The sequence below is a fragment of the Lottia gigantea genome (genome assembly GCF_000327385.1).
Source record: "Lottia gigantea unplaced genomic scaffold LOTGIsca_1, whole genome shotgun sequence".
Classification (NCBI taxonomy): domain Eukaryota; kingdom Metazoa; phylum Mollusca; class Gastropoda; family Lottiidae; genus Lottia; species Lottia gigantea.
In genome coordinates, this window is record NW_008706746.1 from 1,641,570 (window position 1) to 1,665,425 (window position 23,856).

The 23,856-nt window shown below is 30.9% G+C and overlaps 3 protein-coding genes across 3 annotated transcripts; 1 reads left to right on the forward strand and 2 right to left on the reverse strand.

Annotated features, from left to right (window-relative positions):
* Nucleotides 1-284: 284 nt before the first annotated feature.
* On the reverse strand, nucleotides 285-11,537 carry LOTGIDRAFT_151960 (hypothetical protein). The gene is made up of 8 exons (XM_009045456.1): nucleotides 11,369-11,537; nucleotides 10,585-10,673; nucleotides 10,360-10,421; nucleotides 9,886-10,025; nucleotides 9,554-9,634; nucleotides 9,149-9,207; nucleotides 7,954-8,032; nucleotides 285-739 (listed from the first exon to the last, which is right to left on the reverse strand). The coding sequence occupies exons 1-8, from the start codon at nucleotides 11,426-11,428 to the stop codon at nucleotides 674-676; spliced, it is 636 nt and encodes a 211-aa protein (XP_009043704.1). The 5' UTR covers nucleotides 11,429-11,537; the 3' UTR covers nucleotides 285-673.
* Nucleotides 11,538-11,766: 229 nt separating this feature from the next.
* On the forward strand, nucleotides 11,767-17,800 carry LOTGIDRAFT_208098 (hypothetical protein). The gene is made up of 6 exons (XM_009045457.1): nucleotides 11,767-11,923; nucleotides 15,491-15,591; nucleotides 15,840-15,984; nucleotides 16,326-16,474; nucleotides 16,702-16,786; nucleotides 16,989-17,800. The coding sequence occupies exons 3-6, from the start codon at nucleotides 15,916-15,918 to the stop codon at nucleotides 17,025-17,027; spliced, it is 342 nt and encodes a 113-aa protein (XP_009043705.1). The 5' UTR covers nucleotides 11,767-11,923; nucleotides 15,491-15,591; nucleotides 15,840-15,915; the 3' UTR covers nucleotides 17,028-17,800.
* Nucleotides 17,801-18,405: 605 nt separating this feature from the next.
* On the reverse strand, nucleotides 18,406-21,281 carry LOTGIDRAFT_102857 (hypothetical protein; the record flags this gene model as incomplete). Its single annotated transcript, XM_009045458.1, has 8 exons — nucleotides 18,406-18,492; nucleotides 18,726-18,816; nucleotides 19,538-19,743; nucleotides 19,906-19,992; nucleotides 20,271-20,327; nucleotides 20,613-20,680; nucleotides 20,850-20,927; nucleotides 21,119-21,281. Coding segments are annotated over 8 exons (837 nt in total), but the record flags the coding sequence as incomplete, so codon positions are not given.
* Between the last annotated feature and the right edge of the window lie 2,575 nt (nucleotides 21,282-23,856).

The window sequence follows — 23,856 nt, forward strand, 5'->3', positions numbered from 1 at the left end:
CTCATGATCAAATTGCATGGCTTATTTTGCAATGTCAACGTCAAAATTTGACAATGTGTCTTAGATATTAGACCTCATGCGCTATGTATATCCATAATTATAACATCTATCAAAAATATTAAAATTGACCCTATTTGGAAATTATATTGATGTCTCGGCTTTTCCAACGTTTCGACATAATGTAGAATAGTTGAGGACAGGATAGTTCTCATGATAATACATCGAGTACAAGACAAGAAAGCAGCTAAAATTCAAAGAGAAAACTTTCAATATGACCACATACAGATATATAATGTTGATTTAATATTTATTGACCTCAAATCCACACAACAAGCAATTCAAACGTTTGTTGAAAGGGTTGGATTTTCTGTGTAACTCAAAAGGTATACCAATTAAAATGGCAGTCTGAAATTTTTACCTTGTTCCCATCCTATAACTATAAGGTAACTGAGAAACCTTGTGGAATTTTTTTTAAACATTTCCTGATACCAAATTGTAATTAATTAATTCAACAACCTCAGTCAACTGTTAAAGCAATTGATGATTTTTTTTATGAAGGATTAATTCACTTTGCTTTAAGTGGGTAACAGGAACAGGAAATTAAGTTGATTAAGATGTTCTCATGATTTATATACACATATATATACAAATGATTGATGAAGATGATACTGTCTCAAACAACCAGTCTGTAGCTGACGTATCTTCCAGCTGTTTCACTAGGCCTGATAATCTTGACTACCTGAAAAGAAAAACAAAGACAGAATAACCATTCGAAATATTCAACTTGAAAGAAAGAGGTAACTGAGTAGTCCATTCATTAAAGAATACTACCTCTTACAATGGACAAAATTTTTAAATTTAAGAGTTGACTTTTTTAAATGCTTTGTAATAATTACTTGTGTATATTAGGCCCTGAAATCATCACAAATAGTCTAAAGTCATATTTTATTCACCAGTCCTGATCAAGTTTTTTTTTTTAACTAGTTTAAAACCCTAATGCAAGTAGTTGAATAATAAAATATGGTTCTCACTTCTTGGAATATTTTTTTACCACAGCTTTCTGGATAGTTAAGTTTAAGGGTCCTAAAGAGAAGGTGTCCTTTACTAACAACCAATCAAGCTTTTATCATGCATGGAACATGTAGTATGACTAGTAGTGCCATTTTGCATCATAAACTAAATGCATATTTTTATTGAACAGTTAACTAAATGCATTCAAGAATGTTCAGTATAATATATGTAATATATATATAAAATTATATAGTTAATAACTGAATATGAATTTTTTTCTAATTTTTTTTTTTAATATTCAAAGAAAAAAAAAATTAAAGACCACTATGGCCCATCGTTCTCCTTTCATAGTAAAATATCAAGCCCTTTTGATGTAAAGATGTTTGAATTACAGTAGTTCACCTTAATTCATATTGGCGAATGTCACCGAACAACCCTCTCAATGCCCTGATTAGATGTGAAGCTTAATAATGGTGCCATGCACGTCCGACATTGTCCATAGGGCTGTTCATTGGTCCGTCCACAATTGCTTGTAAACTCACTAGAAGTCAGAATTATTTACAGATTTTGACAAAACTTGGTGTAATATCACTCAAGGATGAACCCCAAAAATTAGAAAAATACTTAATATGAGTACAGCCTTTTGAAAAAGCATTCAATTTTTAAGCTAGTAAACACTTCAAATGGCACAATTCTTCAGGGATGAAACTTGGTGTGCATGTTTGTAATCACCCAAGGATGAACAGTATTGAAAATAAAAAAAAAATTCAACAATATCAAGAATGAGTTATAGCGTTATAGCGTTCTAGCTTGTAAACGCTCTGCACAGCACAATTCTTGTGACAATTGTTCATTATCACCCAAGGGTGACCCAACACTCTAGAAGGCCAAATTCTTGACTCATTTTGACGAAACTTGGGGAAATTGCTTGTCCTAATGAAAATCAGTACATCAGATGATTATGAGTTATTGCCCTCATTTGTCGACCCACATAGAAGACACAAGTCTTTACACCCTAAATTAAAAATTCAAGCTAATAAAAACAAATGCTATTGTAAGTTAGACTGCCAAACCAGACAAACTGCAAGGTGTCCTAGACAGCCAAACCAGATAAACTACTTGATGGCCTAGACTGCTGAACAAGATAAGTTAATTGATGCACAGGACTACTTGATGACCTAGACTACAATGTCAGAATAAGTGAATGGTGTCCTAGACTACTTGATGGCCTAGACTGCCAAACCAGATAAACTACTTGATGGCCTAAACTGCAAGACCAGAATATGTGCAAGACATCAGAAAGTTGAGATTGAGAAAGTTTGCAAGGTAACTAAAGCTTTAAAGACAACTGCCTGTTCCTACAAACTTAATTGATCCATTTCTTCTAGCCTTTATTATCCCTGAATATCCTAGAAGAAATTTTAATGGCCTGAAACCTGAGCCACTAGCAAAGCTGTACACACAATGGAATAAAAAGTGCATTAATTGAACAGTTGTGACATTGTGTAATCTGTATGTCAGTGTTTCCTGTAGTTCCTTATTTTCACCAGACCAAACTGTAATTATTTACTTTATAACGATGAAATCTCACTTTCTCCCGAGACAGTAAAGTATTCAAAATATTGTTGGATAAATATAGGTCTGTTATATACTGTATGAATATTGTGTGAATTAACAAGTTCATATCTGATTACTTAGCAATACTGAACAATACTTGTTATATTATGCTATAAAACTAAAAAAAATCTCTTCATAAAATTTATTCATATCTTCAGCAAAACTGTTCCATCTTATGACTTCTTCAAGACTTTTTCAGGTCTCTCTCTAATATAACATTTTCAGCTGACATTTTATTCCAAGTCAATGACACATCTTCTTATTTTCATAAAAATAATGGTATGATAATAAAATTTCTTGCTATCAAAGGACATATGGACTATAATGAGTCTCTTTAGGCCCTGTTTTAAACCAATCAAAAATTTTGTTGCTTCAGGAATGTTTGAAGGCTATGATGATGCCCTCTAGAGACTGAATCTAACCAATGGAAATCTGTGTAAATTTATGAACTGTCCCTAAAGGAGAGTTTATGAACATTGTTACCCTATTACTGAGATAATTAAAGTGGGGGTTGAGGTCTTTTATTCTAGATCAAAGAATTTCTTACTGGGCTATTCATTAGAAAAATCTCCCAATAAGAAATTGGAAATGTTGAAAATATTGAAATAATATGCTGCTGTGTGTACTATCTTTCATATATATTTAAGAGCATGTACATGTAAATGCCTAATACCTGGTTTTCATCAAGCTCTTCAATAAGCTAGTTTAGGAGCCAAGGCAGTATGACATTAGAGGTATTGCAGTCGGTAATTTGAAATTTCTAAACCTATAGTTCCATGGAAATAGCATGCGATTGAAAACTTCTTTTGAATATTTGTGACATGAGAACAAAAAAAACCCATTTCATCATGGTTGGAGAATAGGTGCATGTCATGTTTGCCTTCGGCACCTATCCCTGCACACTGATCAAAATATAAAGATCTATTAAAATACACAGGCACATCAGTCAAATCTAATATACATATTTCATTTTAAGGTTGCATGGACAAGCTTTCTGACACTATTTCATCTAAAATGGCAGTGAGATATCTAAATTAATCATGATTGACATGAAATGAGCTTTCATTATTATTCACAATATCTGATGGCTTTTTATTTTGTATTAATGACTACAACTGACTGTTGGTTTTATTCCTGTGTTTTTCTGTAACAGATGTAATATTGTCAATACTCAATCTTTTTAATTTATTCACCTTGTTTAAGATCTACATTACTGAATAGACCAACAGCACCTGATGCCACTATGCTTTTAATATATAATACATTAATAAAACATGACTGATTGTTGATATGAGTGATCATTGACAATTCTTTCAATACAAAGGGAATATTGTTATTATTGCAAGCAAAGTTTTTCAATGGAAAAAAAAGAATTTTTAAATACTTTTAGAAACTAAATAATTTTTCCATTCCAAATATCCAAAGCATTTGAAATCTTGGGGAATTCAATACTTTTGAAGCAATGCGCTTTGTTACATTTTCAAGAGAATATGCAATTTTTTTGATATTAGTTAATTATGCAAGGGTTTGTCACTTAGGTACATTTTCTTTCTTCTGCGACTAAGTGAGTAGAATTTCTTATTTATGGCTTTTGTTCTCCGGAAATGTTGATGTAGGTAAATTTGGTCCATTTCCAAATCAAATTAATAAATATTTAAAAGAAATACTTTAATATTTCTAGGTGCTTTAAGCAAAATCAGTACAATGCTGAATTGTCCCAGATCTGATAAAAGTTGACAAATTCACTAAGTCTGCAAGAAACTGTGGTAGGTTAACGCTTTTATCAATATGAGATATAATATTGTATTATAGAACACACTAACTTTTTCCGCCTGACAGAATCTTTAGTATTCACTCCAAATTGGTATTGTGACTCTACTAAAAGGACTTGTGTCTGTTTGCTGAAGGGCATTGTTCTGCCAGACTAAGAACATAATTAGGGATCAACATTTATTATCTTGACGTGTGTTCAACTGTCAGTCTATCCTAGCCTCCATTACGATATGGTGGAAATGGAATAAGACTTTAAAACATACTGTTATAGTTAGGTACATGGCTTATGTAAATGGTCAATGCTTTTCAGAGTGCAATGTCTGACATTCTGTCACCCTGGCACTTTCTTATTATTATAAACTGTTGTTTGATAAGTTTTAGATGTAAACTCCACTGCTGACAAAGGAGACCAAAATATCAATGGCTTTAAAGATGGGAGAAAATATCTAACTGCCCTGACTTTAAAAGACTTTAAAATGGTTTCTGTCAATTGCAACTTCAATCACTGTCTTACAGCTGTTTAACATTGCATAGATCGTATAAGGAAAATTGACTTCATATTCCAGGGAAAACTCCTCAAATTCCAATATCATGACAAGTTAAAAACAATCTTTCCTTTCATTTCTTCTCTTTGTCCTACTAAACATTACTGATATGAAGAGTTAGAAGATTTAATGATAGGCTATTACATTACCAAGACAACAGCCAATCATAACTGATTAGACAATGATATATGAGCCTGATTAACCAATGGGAATAGGTTTTACAATGATGAAATTAAGACTGTGATTAATAGCAGTATGGATGAGCTGGAGGATGAGTATTTACGCTGGCATGTGACAATGGATTTCCTGTCACCCTTATACTGCCATTAAAAAGTCTAATTGCAGCTAAATTCAAGACTGTTTGGATCTTTACAGTTCAAGTCTTTTCACAGGACAGTTTGCAACATCATAAGACCATTCTAAATGGATCACTTCTTGGTCTGCTTATTACATTTAGATTATTCATATGTATTCATTCTGTATATAGCATGAAATAATAACCAAAAAAGGCATGAGGAAAGATTGAAAACAGAGCAGGACTATTATTTTTCTTTATTTTGGTGACAGCATTTCCCTAAAATCTAAGAACATGGCTCCTACTAAAATACTTCCTGTGTTTAACTATCTTAACACAATTTATTGTTTATAATTTTGTACAAATTCACAACGATATAGTTAGCTTATACAAACTATTTCATATCCCAGACCATCCTGTGACATCATGATACATCTAGTGTAGCAGCAGAATAGTTAATAAGAAGAGAGACAGCACAATCGATAACAAGGACAATCAAATACAGCCAATAAAACACACACTAGTCCGTCAATAACCTTGATACTATCAAACATAACCTTCATATTACATCACACACACAATTCTTCACCATCTGGTTATACAGTTCTGGGTCAAGGATATTGATTCCTCATTGAAGCAACATTTCTGAACTAAGACTAATAAGGGCTTTGTGAGAGATATATCTGCATATTGCCTTATATTTCAAAATTCAATGTGATATTTCCATATATACACAAACCATGTATAATAATCTTGAAATAAGAAATTAAAGAATAAAAAGATAATTACTTGATAAGAATATCACCAAGACTAGAAATCATCTTCTACTAAAATTGATGTTTTAATTGATCATGCTAACAATATCATGAAACAATATTTCTAAGATGCAAGTGAAAATTGTGAAAAACATTTCTAGGTGACCAAATACTGATCTTTCAATTATTGATTTTTTGAGATATGCCTTACTCTTAGTGAGAGCATGGAGTTCACTGGTACTCTTTAATTATTGAGATTCTATAAGGCAAGATGGCCTTTCAGACAATCACTAATTGGCATGATGTTAATAGTAGTAATTTTATTTTATTAGAATAGAAATTTTGCGTATCATTTCATTGGGCAAGACAAAAGATGACCATCATTAAGAGTTTGATTAATTAACATAATTGTTCTATTGTCATCACATATGTTCTATTCTTTTTCAGGAACAGACAATGGTGCCATCAATAATAATACATGAAAACCAGATCAATTGCAGACTTTTAAGTGAACACAAAATTGTAACCTGCATTGTATTTTTCATATTCAAATTCAATAAAACATCTGATCACCCTGAGTTGATAGTTGAAATCAAACAAAAATCAAACAGCTGATATACATTTATGAATAATCTAAACTGGCCACAACAGCTATCATATCATGTTATCTTTCTATATCTCACTATCAATTAATAAAAAAAAAAGTATAACTTAATGTAATACTTTGACAACATGTGTTAATAAATGAGTTGATATTCATTTTATATGTAGCATATATCTCAATAAGTTTCAACTGGTGTGAAGGGATTCATAATCCCAAATACTAATGTTGTTAAATTCACTTGTGATGGCAAACCTAATCTTTCAACACGTTGAATATCCTGTACCCAAGCAGCAAACTTCATCAACAAGAAATGAAAATTAAAATGGAAGACCTCAACAGATGGCGACCAGAGAATAGTAACACAAAAAACTACTAAACAAAACAGGGATTCAATTGCTCCTTCCAGCTAACCAATTTCTATTAAAAACCCTAATCTAGCCCTAGAAAAATGGTAACAACTATAGGTGAGAGTCTAAACACCCTTAATAACAACCCTTATTATTGCAGACAGAGAATTCAAAATACCACCATAAAGGAAATGGTTTGACTTTTATTCATTCGACTTATTTTAACATTATTGATAATGCCCTCAGGCAATACGGGTTAGTTTTAAGGGCTGGATAATTGTCTTAAGAATTGTTTAGTTTCAATAAGCCTATTTAAACACTGGACAATGGGGAACAAAAAGTTACTGGATTATAGGAGATAGGGGGTGGGGCTAGCCTGTAGATCCCTGCGGTGAACATCACATGGGGAAGACATACTACTCAAGGGTATAACTGTCACTGAAGTTAACAATCCATGATTCCTGGATTTAAATTGACCAATCACCAAGCTTGTTTACTAATTAAGATAAATAATATCAATTTTTTATAAGTTGACCTCTAGTTTAAGGGCAGTGATAGAAGTTCAGTCGGTCAATAAACTTAGTCTTAAAATCAATCATTCCTTAATACAACAGACAGAAACTCATCTCTTATTACCATGAGAGAAAAAAAAATATAGGAAAGACAAGAAGATATTCATACTCTTGATTAATGAAATCTTCACTCCACATCAATAGAGACGGTGATTTCATTCATTAATTAAAACTGATGTCTCAGATATAAAGAGAAAATCAGTGGGTGCAGTTATCTATACTGAAGAAAAATCTCAAAAATGCGCAAAGCACATTATAATAATGAACTGTAAGAAAAGGCTATAATATTTATAATGAATCAATTCGAAACTTTTTAGCAGTGTGTAGTAAGTTAAAGTATTCTGACCAAATAATTTTGGATGAGCTCTAATCTTTATTTTTGTCAATCTTAATCCGACACACCATAAAACTATCATCATAATTACAGTACTAACCTGTCCACGTTTTAAACCAAAATATCTGGCCACTGGATCACCTTGTTGAATACGGGGAATCATAGCTTCTTTCAATTTACTATATATTGCTTAAGGAGAAATGATTTGCAAAAAAGAAAATTCAATAAATGCAAAGAAGTAACATTATATAAAACTATAAAAGGCAACATATAAAATATTGTGAATAATCTTGAACATTTCTTTCATTGTTTTTTGCTACAGTTTGTGAAAATTATATAAAATACAGAAAAAATGACACATGGAAAAACCTTTGTATGATTTTATCCGATAAAATGGAATTCCCATGTTAAAGATTTTATCATTACATTTTATTATCATTTATTATGTAGATTCAATGATTCATGATAATTGAAAAGATATTAGGAATATAAATGAACACTTTTATACGAAATCCATATAATTTCCATATTTATCATATTTTAGATAATATGAACTCATTAGCATACAAAGGAACAAAGAAATAATTACCATAAACTTATCAATACAAGGGAGGTAACTGCATTTCATCTAATTGTAATATCAGACTACAAAAAAATCACATTATAATTGATGATGCCAGCAAAAACTAGGGCTTGTGGCAAGTCTCGCAAGCGAATACGCCCACCAGCAGCTTGATAAAGAGCTTAATGTGAACTGTAAAACAAACTCTATATTGTAGCCTGTAGGCTGAGCACAAGCCAAAAAAGTGAAGAAACACGATATGCGATATCTCTAAAGAAAATCATCAGATCCTCAACAAATTCAATAGAGCACATCTTCATAATCATACTAACACATACTAAAGATCAAAAGAATCAATAGAGAATTGTAGTCTGTAGAGTGAGCATGAGCCAAAAAAGTGAAGAAAAAAAAACTAACGCGATATCAGAGTTTTATGCGATATCTGTAAAGAAAATCATCGGATCATCACCAAATTCAATAGTGCACATCTTTATAATGATATTGACACACATACAAAAGATCAAAAGAATCTATAAAGAATTGTAGCCTGTAGAGTGAGCACGAGGCAAATGTGAACGGACGGACCGACAGGGGCAACCACAATATACATATACGTATAAAAAAATCACTAATCTTGAAGCAGTTAATACAAAATCATGACCTGGTACTTTAGATTCAAGATGAAAGAATCTAAACAAGCCAACTGTACCTCTCGTCAGAATTCAAAGGATACTATCGGACTAATAATTCAGCTTTTTCTTCTGGTGTCATGACAACATGTTCAGGTACCAACTGAAATCAAAAACAATATGAAAATATAGTTCTATATGCCCATAACTGGAGATACCTACATGTATATACTTAATGTTGAGATATACAGTATACTCTGTGTAATCCAACATACACTGAGATCGTAAAACAATGCGGATTAGGGAGAGTGTTGGAGTACTCAGAGTTCTGAGATTTTTTAACATGTGCTGCATGTTACTATATTTATCCCAGTGACCCAGGAAAGATTCTACGGTACCTTCTGGTGCAAGACATAATAAAGGATGATTCATTCGTATATATTATTTTTAACTAATTATTCATATTTAAGTACACTGTATTATGTAAATATGATAATATATTTATTTACCATATGTTCTGTGATGTTAACTAATAATTCAGCCTCTATAAACTGTTCTAGAGTATATTTATCTGATAATTCTACTAGTGCCTGGAATAGTACAATTTAATCTAAAATAAGTGCATGTATTGCTAAGATATCTGTCAACAAATATTGATTGGTCAAGAGATCAGAAATCAAGAAAAATCATTTGGTTGTTACAGGGTAGAACTAACAATATGATAAACTATACTGGTCAGGTATGAAGAACTGGTATGGCCAGATTTGTCAGGCTATATGTATATCTATGAGAGACACAACCCTAAACAGAGTATGAGAGCTACAAAGCTAATAGAAAATACCTGTTTGGAAGAGGGTGTCATACCAACTTGTACAACTATTACAGCTCTAGTTATATTTTCCTCTTCCATTCTCTTTATATAGGGTCTGAGAGTCTTGATACCAACTCTAGGTTCATCAGGAAAAAATACAAACATCTGATCTGTAATAAAGTAAATATAAGGTGAGAAAAAAAAAGATTCAAACCAATTAACAACAGAATGATTAGAATAATGAAAGAAGGTTACCAGACTTTCACATACTGGCATTGAATGAGATTTTAAACCTTCAAGCACCCTTTGTTTGATGTAACCACACAATTGTGGTAAGTAAGTATCGTTAAAAGAGCAAAGGCCAAAGTCATGATACTATTTATACCTGAGTGATGTACAACCACATTTAAGTCAAAGTATATTATTTTATCATTGAGTAGGATGGGATTTTTCCAGCATAAAAAAATATAAAAGAAAGAATAAAAAAAGTAGCAATAGAAGTACCTGTAGGGTCATCATTGTGAGCAACTAATACAATCAAATCACTTCTCCCAGGCTTCCTTTCACTACAGAAAAATAAAGAATCATTAGAAATTCCAATAAAAAAATGGATGGATTTCATTTTTAATGTTACAGTTTGAAAAACTAACCTATATGTAAACTAGTTCAAATTCAAAGATTATGGGTTGTCGTTGAAGTATGGATGTCCGAGACTCTAAAAACATTTACCTTGGTTTGTCTCCAAACTGAGCTTTGAATTCATCTAAAGTTTGATCCAATTCATCTTGTGTAACCAAATAACCTCGGTCATGGCACAGCTTGATTGAAATTGAAAAAAATGTTGAATCAATATATTGGTGTACATGAGTATCCAAATTACTAAAATAAGTAAAACCTAACTAATCACAGTGAGTTCAGATTTTTTCCCCTGTCATTTCACAAATATTTAAAATAAAATTTTAAATTTCGAACTATTTTTCCAGTGGTTAACATTTTCATCACATCCTTAACACTGCATAAAATATGCAAAAAAAAATTCCGCTCAAGCAGCATGCTATAACATCAACTACTCAACAAAGATTTTATCATTAACAGACGTCAATAACAACTAAGCTTATACAATTTATCATTATGATTTTATTGCACACCCCAATCAATCAATCATCAACTTTTTAAGATGGTCTTAGAAGGCTTGAAGCCTTACCATAGACAGAAAACAGTATGATCAACCCCAGGCCAAAGACAATCTATGACTGTCAGTAGTATTTTGTAGTTGATAATTCAATTGATACAAAAATGATTGCCAAAATTCAATTCAGAAAACATTGTAGTCAGATATGGGATATTGATTTAAGTTCAATACTGACTAGGGAGGGGAAATGCATGCCATAGTCTGTAGGTGTAGGCACCTATAAAAGACCCAATTATACAAAAAATATTGCTATTTTAAATCTTAATTTATCTTCAACGTTCATCTTGTCAATATAAATAAAGTCAGAATCAGAGTAGAGACCTGCATAACTGTTTTTCTGATTCGCCATAATTTGTAAGTCTCTTGTTCGTCCTGTTCCATTCTTTTGACTCAAAATAATCAAACAAAATCAGATATTTTAATACACGTGTAATGCATGTGAGAAAAATAAAAGAAATATTTGTAAACAACTAACCCGGAAGTCGGCAATCCGGAGCCTTAATATTTTGTTTCGTAAATTAAAAATAAATTTCTTTTTTTATGTCTATGTATTAACACGTTAGCCTATTGATTGGGTTTTTAAAATTGTGATTGCTTTCTTTAGAAACAAAATTTCGATATAAAATTCCATTACAAGATCTTTTGTTTGAGATGATAAATTTAGAGAATACGCAACCATGACTTTCTGTTTTTGATATAATTTACGAATAACCAGTCTTGAAATAAATACGAAGAAGGTTGATGTCCATCGGAGGACAAATTAAACCAAGACTAAAAATGCTCTCTCAAATCAACAGAAAGTTATTGGCTTGTGTGACGACCACGGGACTCGGGTCAACTTTGATTGCTGGTTACTCAACAAGGGCAAAAGTTATGGTATTAACATTTTCATTTTTTTTCTCGGCTTGGCTTCTTTCTTTATTGTATTTCAGACTTTAGACAGTTCTAGAGACAGTATGCGATTGGTATGTAACAAGACTAACAACAGCCTTTTTCTTTGTATTGCATTATTGGCATCCATTCTGGACTGGAAGAGGAATATCAACTGTCACTGACTATGATGATTTTAATTTCACTGGCAATGGCAATGAATCATTTTGGTTCTGAGTGCTGATACACCAAGTGAGCAAATGTTGAATTTAAAGGTTTAATGACTGAATTTTAAAGATAAAACTGGTGACTAGGCTTTAACACCAACAGCTTTCTTCAAGTTGAAGTGTATCAGTCTAGACATTCCAATTTCATTCAAACACATACTGGACTGGTATTGATTAAAAAATGTAAGGTTATCAACAATATTTTCCATATCTATACTAAATACAATTTATATGATATCTTAGATCAGTATTGTGTATTGACTATTGATACTATTATAAAAACAAAATAAAAAGTTTTTAGAAATTTTTCAATTAAATGCTTCACAGCCGAAAAATCAATGATGTAAGCTTACTGGTGCTACAGGAATACCATTGCATTGCTAAAAATATTCATACATCAACATCAATCAATAGTTTCACTTTATTTTTTAAAAATTGTGATTGTTCAGTATAATTTTAGGAATATCTCTTGTGTGACGCTATTTCCTTCAATCTAATATTGCCATTTTGCAATAGGGGTGGTTGTAATGTGCTTTACATAATATAAAATCAAAAATATGATTGCTATTAGTAAGGCTGTACCAAAATAATTTCTGCTCATCAGGAATTCCGTACACGATTTTTCAATCTCGAAATTTTATTTTTAAAATTAAAAAGTAGAAATCCCTATGTATCGATGAGCTCCATACATACAATTTTGAATTTTTTTTTTTTATTTTGAATAAAAATTATATTGTCTGTACATGTATTTCAGCACGAAAAGCATTTTAATTTTGAGGGAAAAAAAGGGTATCAGAGTCTAATTTGAAATTCAAACGTTTTCTGTACAAGACATGAATATTGTACAAGACAGTGATAGGAACACATATGGTGTTGTCAGTGATGATTCCCATTTAGAAAGCGATTTACAATTTTATTCAACAAATAGTGACAAGCTGAGGTCTAGACCTCTGCAAGCCAGAAATCGTTGAAACACTGGCTGTTTACAGAGTTCTAATGAAGGTGTGTTTTTCTATAAATATTCTATTTCTTTTTCCCCGTTTGGTTGGATGCCATAAAAATACCAATCAAAGTACTCATGAAAATAATGGCCATGAATTGAATGATTGTTGATAATTAAGGTCAAGGACTCGTTTAATTTTTTTTTCTTATGAAATTTAATTTTGAATTAAACAATTTTTCCATTTTGATTTTTGACCAGTTTTCAAAACTGCAGACCTATCATTTATTTTTGAATTATATACAAATAAGAGGCACCTAGATCTATTTTCTCTATTAAGGCCAAAATTTACAATATAACAAAAGCATTTTCAAGTCTCATTTGAAACAAAAATTGTATTTTGTAATTTTCAGGAACTCAGGTAATTCATGAGATAAAGGAAGTACCCCCCAAAAACTTGTGACAGTCATGAAATTTTTTTTGAAGAAATTCTGAAGAACAGAAAATAATTTTGGTATGGCCCAAAGGTTAAGTTTTTTCACTTCAACAAACTAAAGTTTACTCAGTCACTATTGAAAGTACATAATGGTCATTCTGTACCAACTACATATTTAGGTCAGCTTGATAGTCATAAGAGGTGACATTAAGTGATTAGAAAATGCTAGTATAAAATGTAACGTCTCTACTTTATCACCTCAAATAAAATTGTTCATCAGAAATTCTTTAGCGAAATAGAGTTCAACATTGGACACAAAAATCCCCTATGCTAAGTTATAATTAACTTAATAATGGATAGAGATTTAGTACTTCTCTCTAATCTAGTGAAGTAAATATGTAGATATAAAAAGCAGGTTTATTTTAAAATACATGATTTGATATTTTTAAATTAAGTAACATATGCTATTAGCTATCATTTTGAACTCTTCTACTTAAAATTTTTCATATTTTTTGCTGAATAAGTCCACACCTCCATATTTTTGATGTAAGTACATGCTTATCAGTGATGTTTGAATCACTATAAAAATAACAGTAAGATGTAAGGTTGACCTTTGTACCCAGGTTATAAATAGACATGAAATCTAAGATTTGTAAAGTCATTGTATAATGTAATATTCATAAAACTGTCAGGAGTAGAAGGGGAGATAGTGTGAAATACATTTCTTAAGTAGAGAGATATAGTTTTTTTATTTGGATTTCCAGAATTAAGATGACAGTAAGGTTTTTCATTTTTAATGAAACTCTTAATTTTTCAAACCTTGGATATAATATGTAAATTTTTTTGATAAGAAAAAAAGCAGAGAAGAGGGCATGTTTTTACAGACATTGCAGTGCAAGTAATCAGGCTCAATTAAACATCAACATTTGTGCCATTGAGTGGAAAATTAAAATTTAACAAAAGGAACATAATAATATGACATAATTATGTTGATAGAACTTTTATTAATTAGTTGTGAACAAAAATGTGATTTGTACTGATGAAATATTTAAAGTAGTAATGTTATGTGGACTTTAATTTAAAGAGGTAGTATGCAAAAGTTGCAACATCAAAATCGTTGTAAATTATACCTGAAAATATTTCTAAAATATACAATTTATATCTATGTATCTACTTGATCTAACTGAATTTGTTTTAAATGGGCGAATTAGTCATTAAAATACATTGTGTACTAATTGCTAAGTAAGCAGCTTAAACTTGCTTTGGTGCTGGTCCTCATAAACACTGGACATAGGCCAGGATTGACCTGGATATTCCCACTGCATTCCCTGTTGAAAGGAGTTGTTTTTATTTTATACTTATTTTAAGCTGGAAATATGTTTGTGTTGGAGTTTTGAAAAGTTTGTTGTTCTTGTTACTTATTCTATTTAGTATGGTCACAACTGGAAACCTTTAACTTTAAATGATAATTTCAAATATAGGAAGCAATCATTATTATTTGATCAATAATCATTAATTAAGTCTATATGGTGATGAAATATGATGTGATTCTGACATACCTATAATGTTATGTTAATGATAGATCTTTAAAGAAGTGTTCGGGCGTTATTGAATATTGATATCATGGTATAAACTGTATGAATATCTGAATCATATTTCAACTGAATTTTGAGACGAATCAGAAAATTGAATAATTAGTCTTTTGATCAAAAATTTGAGATAGTAGGATATATATTTATTAAATTGTGAATTGCTCGATCGCAAATATTTAAGTTACAAATTTTACATCATGTTGTTTGAGCTATATGTGGGTACATTGTTAATAGTAATATTGGCTATTGAATGATAGATTGTGGGACTTGTATGTACAAAGAACAAGGTCTTTTAAGAGTTGTATTAATCAAGGGATCAATATTTTTTGCCTATTATGTTTTCCTTCATCAATCAGAATGTTTCATTTATCTTTCCAGGCTTCAGCAGGTGATGGTGTGGACTGGAAGGCAGCTAAAAATATTTATGAATTTACTGTTCAAGATATAGATGGTAATAATGTTAAATTAGACAAATATAAGTAAGTGTTATATTACATGAATAATATATTCTGTGATTTCAAATTTCAATAAACGAAGTTTTATATAATTTATTTGAGAATTCATTTAAAAATTTAACATGTCTGAATGCATGGTAAATTTATATACTTCTTTTAAAAGTCTTAGGACACGAATTTTTCTTCTGTAGTGTCTATCTTGTTGTAAACATAGATTCTTTATAATTTTATTCATAGGTAGTGTCTGTCTATCCTCTTAATACTTTTTTCAGGGGAAATGTCTGTCTAATAGTAAATGTGGCCTCTAAATGAGGGTTTACAGATAAAAACTACACTCAGCTACAGGAAATGCACGTCCAATATGCTGAATCAGGTCTCAGGATCTTAGCCTTCCCTTGCAATCAGTTTGGGAGCCAGGTTAGTGCTCATCTTTTATTTATCATGATTCTGTGATGAATGCTGAAATACATATTGACAAAGCCTTGTCCTTCATTTGCAGTTTTTTTTTAAAACATGATTTATTTGTTCTGAATATGTCTTAGATAGTTCTTAATCCTCGCCACATTTTATTCACAAGACAAAAATGATATAAAAATGATAAAAAAGATATATGAACGGTTTATTTATGTTTGAAACAATATTGCCCCATTAGAGAAGGAAGCCTAAGTAATGATATCATTGACAACATTAGGTTTTAGGCTTTCTTGACACAGTAAGTACAATATGCTATATTGAGCATTTATAAATATTATTTGTAGGAACCAGGGACCAATGAAGAAATAAAAAAATTTGCAAAAGATAAATATGGAGTAGAATTTGATATGTTTAGTAAAATCAATGTCAATGGTGATAAAGCCAGTCCTTTATTTAATTATCTTAAAAATACACAGAAAGGAACATTTGGCAAGTAAGTGGTTAACATTATTAATGTTGGATATTGCTTCATGCCATGGTGTTCAGTTATTACTTTGGAGGTCTTACATTGAATAATGTAACAGAGAACAAAAAAAAAAAACCATAATCGAATTAGTAGAAATGAAAAATTCATATACTGATTCTCTTGTTTGCTACTCAACATCACAGTGCTCATAATCTTCTAAACCTTCTAAATCTGTTCTAAACTCTATCTTACAGTTTTATAAAATGGAACTTTAGTAAATTTCTGGTAGACAAAAATGGAGTTCCACAGAAAAGATATGCGCCAAATGTAGAACCAAATGTAAGTTTATACACAAGCTTGTTTTAGATTTAATAATGATATATTCAATTGTTAAAGATATTTTGATTTCACCTGAAAGTTGCATCATCAAAGAATGAAATAAATTTATATTTGAGTAAACAAAAGTACACATAGCTCAAACAACAACAAAAAAAATAATGATTTCCTAGATAAAAACCTTATAATACTTTTTTTCTTTCAGTCCATTGTTAAAGATATGGAAGAATTACTAAACCAGTGATTGGTTAACTTCAGGTCACAATTATCAAGTCCCTTAAGATTATCCAGGCTTTAAGATAGGAAGTTCATAGAATTTTTGTCTTCTTTTTCATTTTTCAGTACCATTTCATTTTGTGATTCACTCTTGATTTATCAGTTTTGTTTCTAATTATTGTTGTTAGGTATGCTCTTACTGAAGTATTTTGCAATTATCAGTTTAAATATGTACAAATCTGAGCTTATACCTGAGGTTGTGAACCACGATATTGACAGGCAGTATTGATGACGGATTTTGCCGAAACCTTTACGAAGGATGGCCCGATCCTGATTGTCCCTTGACGTGCAACTTTCACTGTCTGTCTTTATGACTGGGGTACACAACTTCAGGCCCTATCTTACAACTGGATGAAATTGAGGTTTTGTTTGCGTATGAATTTGTTTTGTTGTGTTTTGTTTCATTTTATGGATCTCTGTGGTATATATATCAGTGACTGTCCACGATGTCTTTAATAAATTCAAACAAATTTTGAAAAACGATTAATTTTCATGATCCTTATTGAATATTTGTTGTCTTCTATAGTATCACACAAATCCAAATTCTTGCTTTTCTAACAACCCTTTTATTAAATATGTTGTACAATGTTGATGATATAGATTCTTTGTAACAGAAACACAAAAATACTTTTTTGTCGGATAAAGGCTGTGACAGTATCACACTGCTATGCAATTAGTTTGTTAAAATATTATACAAACTATTGGTAAACCTGATGTTTTAATAATACCACAATAGAATTCACCCATTGTTTTGTGTAAATGCTGTAACAAACATAGGGTTTGATGAATTTATCACACATGTCCATAAAGTCTGGGATTTAGAATGCTAACTTGCTCACATTTCTTGCCATGAGCAATATACACATATTTGGTTGTGCTTTTCAAAATTTATACTTCTTAGTCTTAGACTCGCACAAAAGTCTGTTTAATAGCATGATATATAGAGTTAGTAATAAATCCTTAAATGAATTGACAGTTCAGACCATACAAGCCTTTCAGTTCAACAGAATACATTAAGACTTCATAATTTATTTTTCTTAACAAATTCTGTATAGTATCTTGAACCTCTAACTACCAGTATAAAATATGGTGTACCATTGTGAACATAAAATCTGTAATATACCCCAGCATATAACAGTACAAATATTTGTGGCAATACATTAAATAAAAATCCAATTTTACAAGATTTCAGCAAATTCTATAGCAAGTCACAAGTTTCTCAAAACAAGTAGTTTTTCAACATTAAAATACAGTCTCAGCTCTAAGTTTCCCCCTCTAAAATAGGTGTGAAATGCTGCTTTAGAGAGGTTTCACTGTATTGTCAATAGTTTATTTATATAATTTACTTACGTTTTATGTAGCATTGTGTCATGTAGGGTAGAGTTTATATCTACACGATATAGCCTCTCTTCTTCTCTATTCTCAAAATATATCTACAATAATTCACAAAATTAACTAACAGACGGTATACATATATGCCTAAAAGAATATAAATCAAAATATATAATTTGCTCTCTTAATGAATTCAAAACTGCATAAGATGATGCACTGTTTCATAATGTGAATTGTTGTCAAGATGTTCAAATAGCTTAATAATATAAATGTGATAATGTAAAGAAGTGAAAATTCTGAAAGGTAGTCTCCTCAATCATGACTCTAAACTTACCTCTAAAGATTCTGGTTTATATTTCTTATCAATATCCCATGCTGCAGGATCTGAATCAATCCCAAACATAGCTATAATATGATCAGCAAACCTACAAATTAACATAATGCTTACTGTACTTCAACAAATAACTTCATTTAACAGAACTTATCATATGTCTTGAATGTTTAAAATACATGTTCATGTATGATAGATGTATCAATGCCATTTCAATTTTGGTGTCACCTAAGTATTAACTTAATTTTGTATAGAAGTCTAGCTATAGATTATTTTTTTTAATAAAAGTACATTAGTGTATTTCAGAGCTGGCAGCTGTCAGAGATGATAACTAAGTCTTTATTGACCAAAAATATATTAAAGATCATCATAATTATACGAAATTTCTCCTATTCAAGATCTTCATTATGCATTTATAGTTCAAAAACCCTGAATATTTCATCAATTTAGGGTCAGTTATGTAGAGTTTTTCCACAAATCTTTTTAAATCAATAGCAATATAACCCAGAAGCATTGAATTATCACACTCCTCTCGTGTCTGAAATTTTCAAAGATATATAATAACGTATCATCAAATTCACACTAACAAGGTCTCATCTACATACACAAATTTGAAATTTACTGAGATCTCATTAATATAAACCTGCTTACCAAGTTTCATCAAGATACGATACAAACTGTAGCCCCCACCGTGTTTACAAGTCAAATTTGATGTATTTTACTAAGTCAAGGGCAATAACTCAAAAAACGTTCATCGAAACATCGTCAAAATTCAAGTGGGTGTAAAAAGAGGCTTCACAAAAGTTTTTACTTACGTATTTGTTTCATTAAAGGCTTCAATAAAATCTGTTTGAGAGTTTTCAGGGTAAAAGAAAAGTACCGGCCAATGTAAAATATTATTTTCATCGACTTTCACTTTCGCACCAGCAGGATGATGGGATTCCACATTGGCTAATATCAGGGGGGATAATTTAGTTTCTGATCTAAGTTTGTCTAATCCAGCTATCTTGATACCTTTACTCTGAAATATCAAAAAGAATCTGTTTAACAGATTTGGCACCAGTTTCATTCAATATATTTTATTTTAATTTTACAACTTTTTTAAAAAAGATTTTTTGAGAAATGAGCATGGGTTGGTGAATATGGTCTATGTTCTATCAAAAATATTTGATAACCCTCGTACCTGAATTAGTTCTATCAGCTTTTTCTCTTCAGCTTCTTCTTTTCTTTCTTGAGCTGCTTGTTTTCGTATTTCTTTTTCTAGTGTTTTCTACAAATATAAATAGTTACTCTGGCAAAATCTCCCATGCACAATGCATTTCAAAATAAAGTGCAAAAATGAAGATGTAAAACTTCATTTCATTTCTTTCTGATCTTATAATATTTATTTATAACTGTTTTGTCTCACAAGCTTTCTTGTTACATGTAAATGCATATTGCCTTTTGTCATGGTAAAAAAAAAAAAAAACTTTCATTTTTGTCATGGTAAATAATTTTTAAATACCAGTAGTGAGTAGTTATCAACCAACAAATGTTAAACATAACTACCTGTAATTTATCAGCTTTTGATCTCCAATCTAACACATCTTTATCATCTGGTTCCATCTACAAAATACAATGTGATATTGATTTTGGTTTTATCTGAATGAAGAATATGGCATTAAAGATTGCCTCTATTTGTAGACAGATGAAAGATGAACCTACAAGCTAAGTAAAAAAAATAAGACTATCTTGTATAAAGTGACAATATAAATCACAAGATTGCATGATGCAAACACACGTTATCATCTGGACGGCTGGTAGGACATACTGGGTCTTAAGCTGTATGACCTTAGTAAGGCAAATCACTGAACACTATATACTATACAGAACAATTATCTATAAACTTACCATTAAAGCAGCATCACACCATTTTATACAGTCATCATATTTCTTCATTTCTAGACAACATTTTACACCTTTAAAGATAATAACAATATGAATGATAATAACAATATGAATGATAATAACAATATGAATGATAATACAGTAATTATCATTGAGAATTACAGCAGTTAAGGTGTGTGCTGATTTCCACTACTGACTACATTGCTATCTATATGATTGTATTAAATTTTCTTTACTTACCTCTGATAATTGCTTTATAATGATCAGGTTTGAATTTTCTGGCAAATATACAATCATGGAATGCTGATCGGTAATTTCCTACAATATAAATGTTATTTTAAATAGCCTGGAAAATAAAGTTTATTGCTTGAACCACCATTTGAGTGTAATTTATATATACCCTCTGTGTGCTGCGTGGTTTGTCACTAATGTAAAAATGTCAATTTTTTTCTGGTATTTGGTATCATATCTGAAAATGTGGATATTTAGGAAAAAGTGTAAAGACTTACCAAGATGAAACTGTGCAGCAGCTCTATTACAGTATAAAACAGCATTGAGAGTGACATCAGGTGAATTAGATGTTATACCTTCAGTATAATTATCAATGGCTATTCTGTATCTTTTTTTTTTGAAGTTATCGTTACCATCATCTCTATAATTATCTGCTCTTTCTGTAAAAAATCATGATAAAATTTTATATAGTCGTCATTCCTAACAATGTATTGAACATCAAGGCCAGGATCTTTAAAAAATCTGTTTCTTTATAATAACTTACAAAGATATTGGAGATCCCAATTCATAAACAACAAAAATCACATCAAAAACAGAGAAAAAAAATCCAATCCAGTTCTATTTCGATAATGAAGACAATGTTGTGTTTATGACAATTTTGGTATCATCATAGTTTTTACAAATTCTATTATTTGACTTTCAGCTAATCATGAATAGTCAGTACCACACTTGCCCTGTTTTTTTATCCTATTTGAATAACTACAAAATGTACAAAAAGCAAGTAAAATAATTACCAGTAGGGTCATCACATTCATATTTAATCTGCATCAAAGCCTCTGTTTCTGGAGATAATGGTTTTGACAGATCAATTTCTTTAGCAAAGAACGGATGACGTTCTAAATCCTGCAATATAATTAAAACACAACATAGCAAAATCATTCCCTTGTTAGTGATCAAAATTCTCTCTTACCTTTACATCAATCAAGAAATAATGTTTTCTTGAAATCTTAGCTTAATTCTCACAACTATTCATAAAACAGATGAAAAGTCTTCGTAACAGTGCTAAAAACTTACACTCATAAGTTCATCAAATGACTTCTCTGGTTCAGCAGGTTGATTTTTCTTCTTTTCAGCACTTTTAGCTTTCATCTCTTCAATAAAAATTTCAAGATCTGCTTCCATTTTTTCAACCATGGCTTTTCTCTCAGCATCAGTCATATCTTTCCCAGACTTTTTCTTTTTTTCACTCATCATGGAAGCTAGAGTCTCTCGAATCTGAAAAAAAAGGAGGCAGTTTTGGGGGTGGTAGCTAAAGCTGAGTGCTTGTGACCTCACCCCTCCCCTGACATCAGCAAAAATATACCCATTCAATAAACTGTTTTCATTAGATTGTCAACTTAGGAAATGAGAGATGATATTCAATATTGCCACTGTCATTTGCATTTCACAGACACCATTTTACTGATTTGTTTTCTAGAACATTTTTTGTTAGTTTATACGAAATAGAAATTTGAATTGGTTGTCGACGAATTCCAAAACCTTCATAAAGTGGCAAATTTATCGTAATTGTGTATGAAAACTTACCCTAAAATTGATTGATAATCAACAATACTGTGAAGAATGAACATGCGTATTTGTTTACGTTTTAGAATTCAATCAAGGGAATTAACTCTCAATGGCGGACAACAATAATCATTTCAGAATGAGAAGTGCAATCATTCTTCAATGGTCTAAAAAGCTCACAGATAACATGTTTTCACTTGATTTATTTTATGTTCCAAAGACTGTTTTATTATGTTGTTTATTCATAAAATAGAACGTAAGCAGTAATACAAATGGTTTAATATCGGTGATACATTACAGACTCGTAGGCCATTGGCAAGCTTCTAGAACAAGAGTGATCATAATCACGTGTCTCTCGTGATGACGTCATATAGCGGGAAATACAAACTTGTTATCTAACAGTACATAATACAACATCCCCCTTATTTACAGTTATTATGATCAGTCTCTTGTAATACCTTAACTAAACATTAACTGTCTATTTTGACTATAGATTTACATATGAAAGTCTTAACTTTTGGAAAACCTGTTCATAACTCAATAACATTTTATATTTCTGTGATTAATCTTTTAACAGGTTTCCTTTTACGTTTAGACTTTCTTAAAACTTGACTAAACTTATTTTTAACAACGGGACTAGAATTATTCTCAACAAGAGGACTAAATGAATTCACTGGAGGTACATCTGAAAATCGTGTATGCTTTTGCGTACTTTCATTAGTAACTTCTTGTTGCTCAAAATCTTCAATATCATTATAAGTAAGGTCTTGATTACGAGGCGATTCACATGGAACTAAATTTGATCTATTACGTCTTAAACATCCTTTAGGAGTATTAACAATATAAGATCTAGGTGATCTATGTTTCTTAACTATGGTTCCATGAGATTTACTGTCTCTAATAAAAACATTTTGTTCAGGTTCTAAATCTTTTAAACGATTAACCTTATGACGTTTATCAAAATTACACTTAGTTTTCGCTCTATATATCTCCTCTCTTTCCCTCACTAAACTTAAATGTGACCAATTAGGAATCAATTCTCTAGGAGAAACAGGAACTTGAGTTCTTAATTTTCTGCCGAATAGTAATTCTGCAGGACTAAAACCTGAATGTAATGGAGTTGACCTATAAGCTAATAATGCTTTATAAGGATCATTAGATTTCTTAATAAGATTCTTAACAGTCTTAACGGCTTTCTCAGCAGCTCCATTGCTTTGTGGATATACAGGACTGCTGGTGATATGCTCAAATTCGTAATCTTTTGCGAATTCCTTAAATTCTAATGAAGAATATTGAGGACCGTTATCTGATCTTAACGTTTGAGGAATTCCATGACGAGCAAAAAATGATTTTAAATGAAGTATTACTTCTTTACTTGAAGTATACGTTAACTTAGCAATTTCTACATATCTAGAAAAATAATCAACTACTAATAAATAAGTGTTTCCATGAC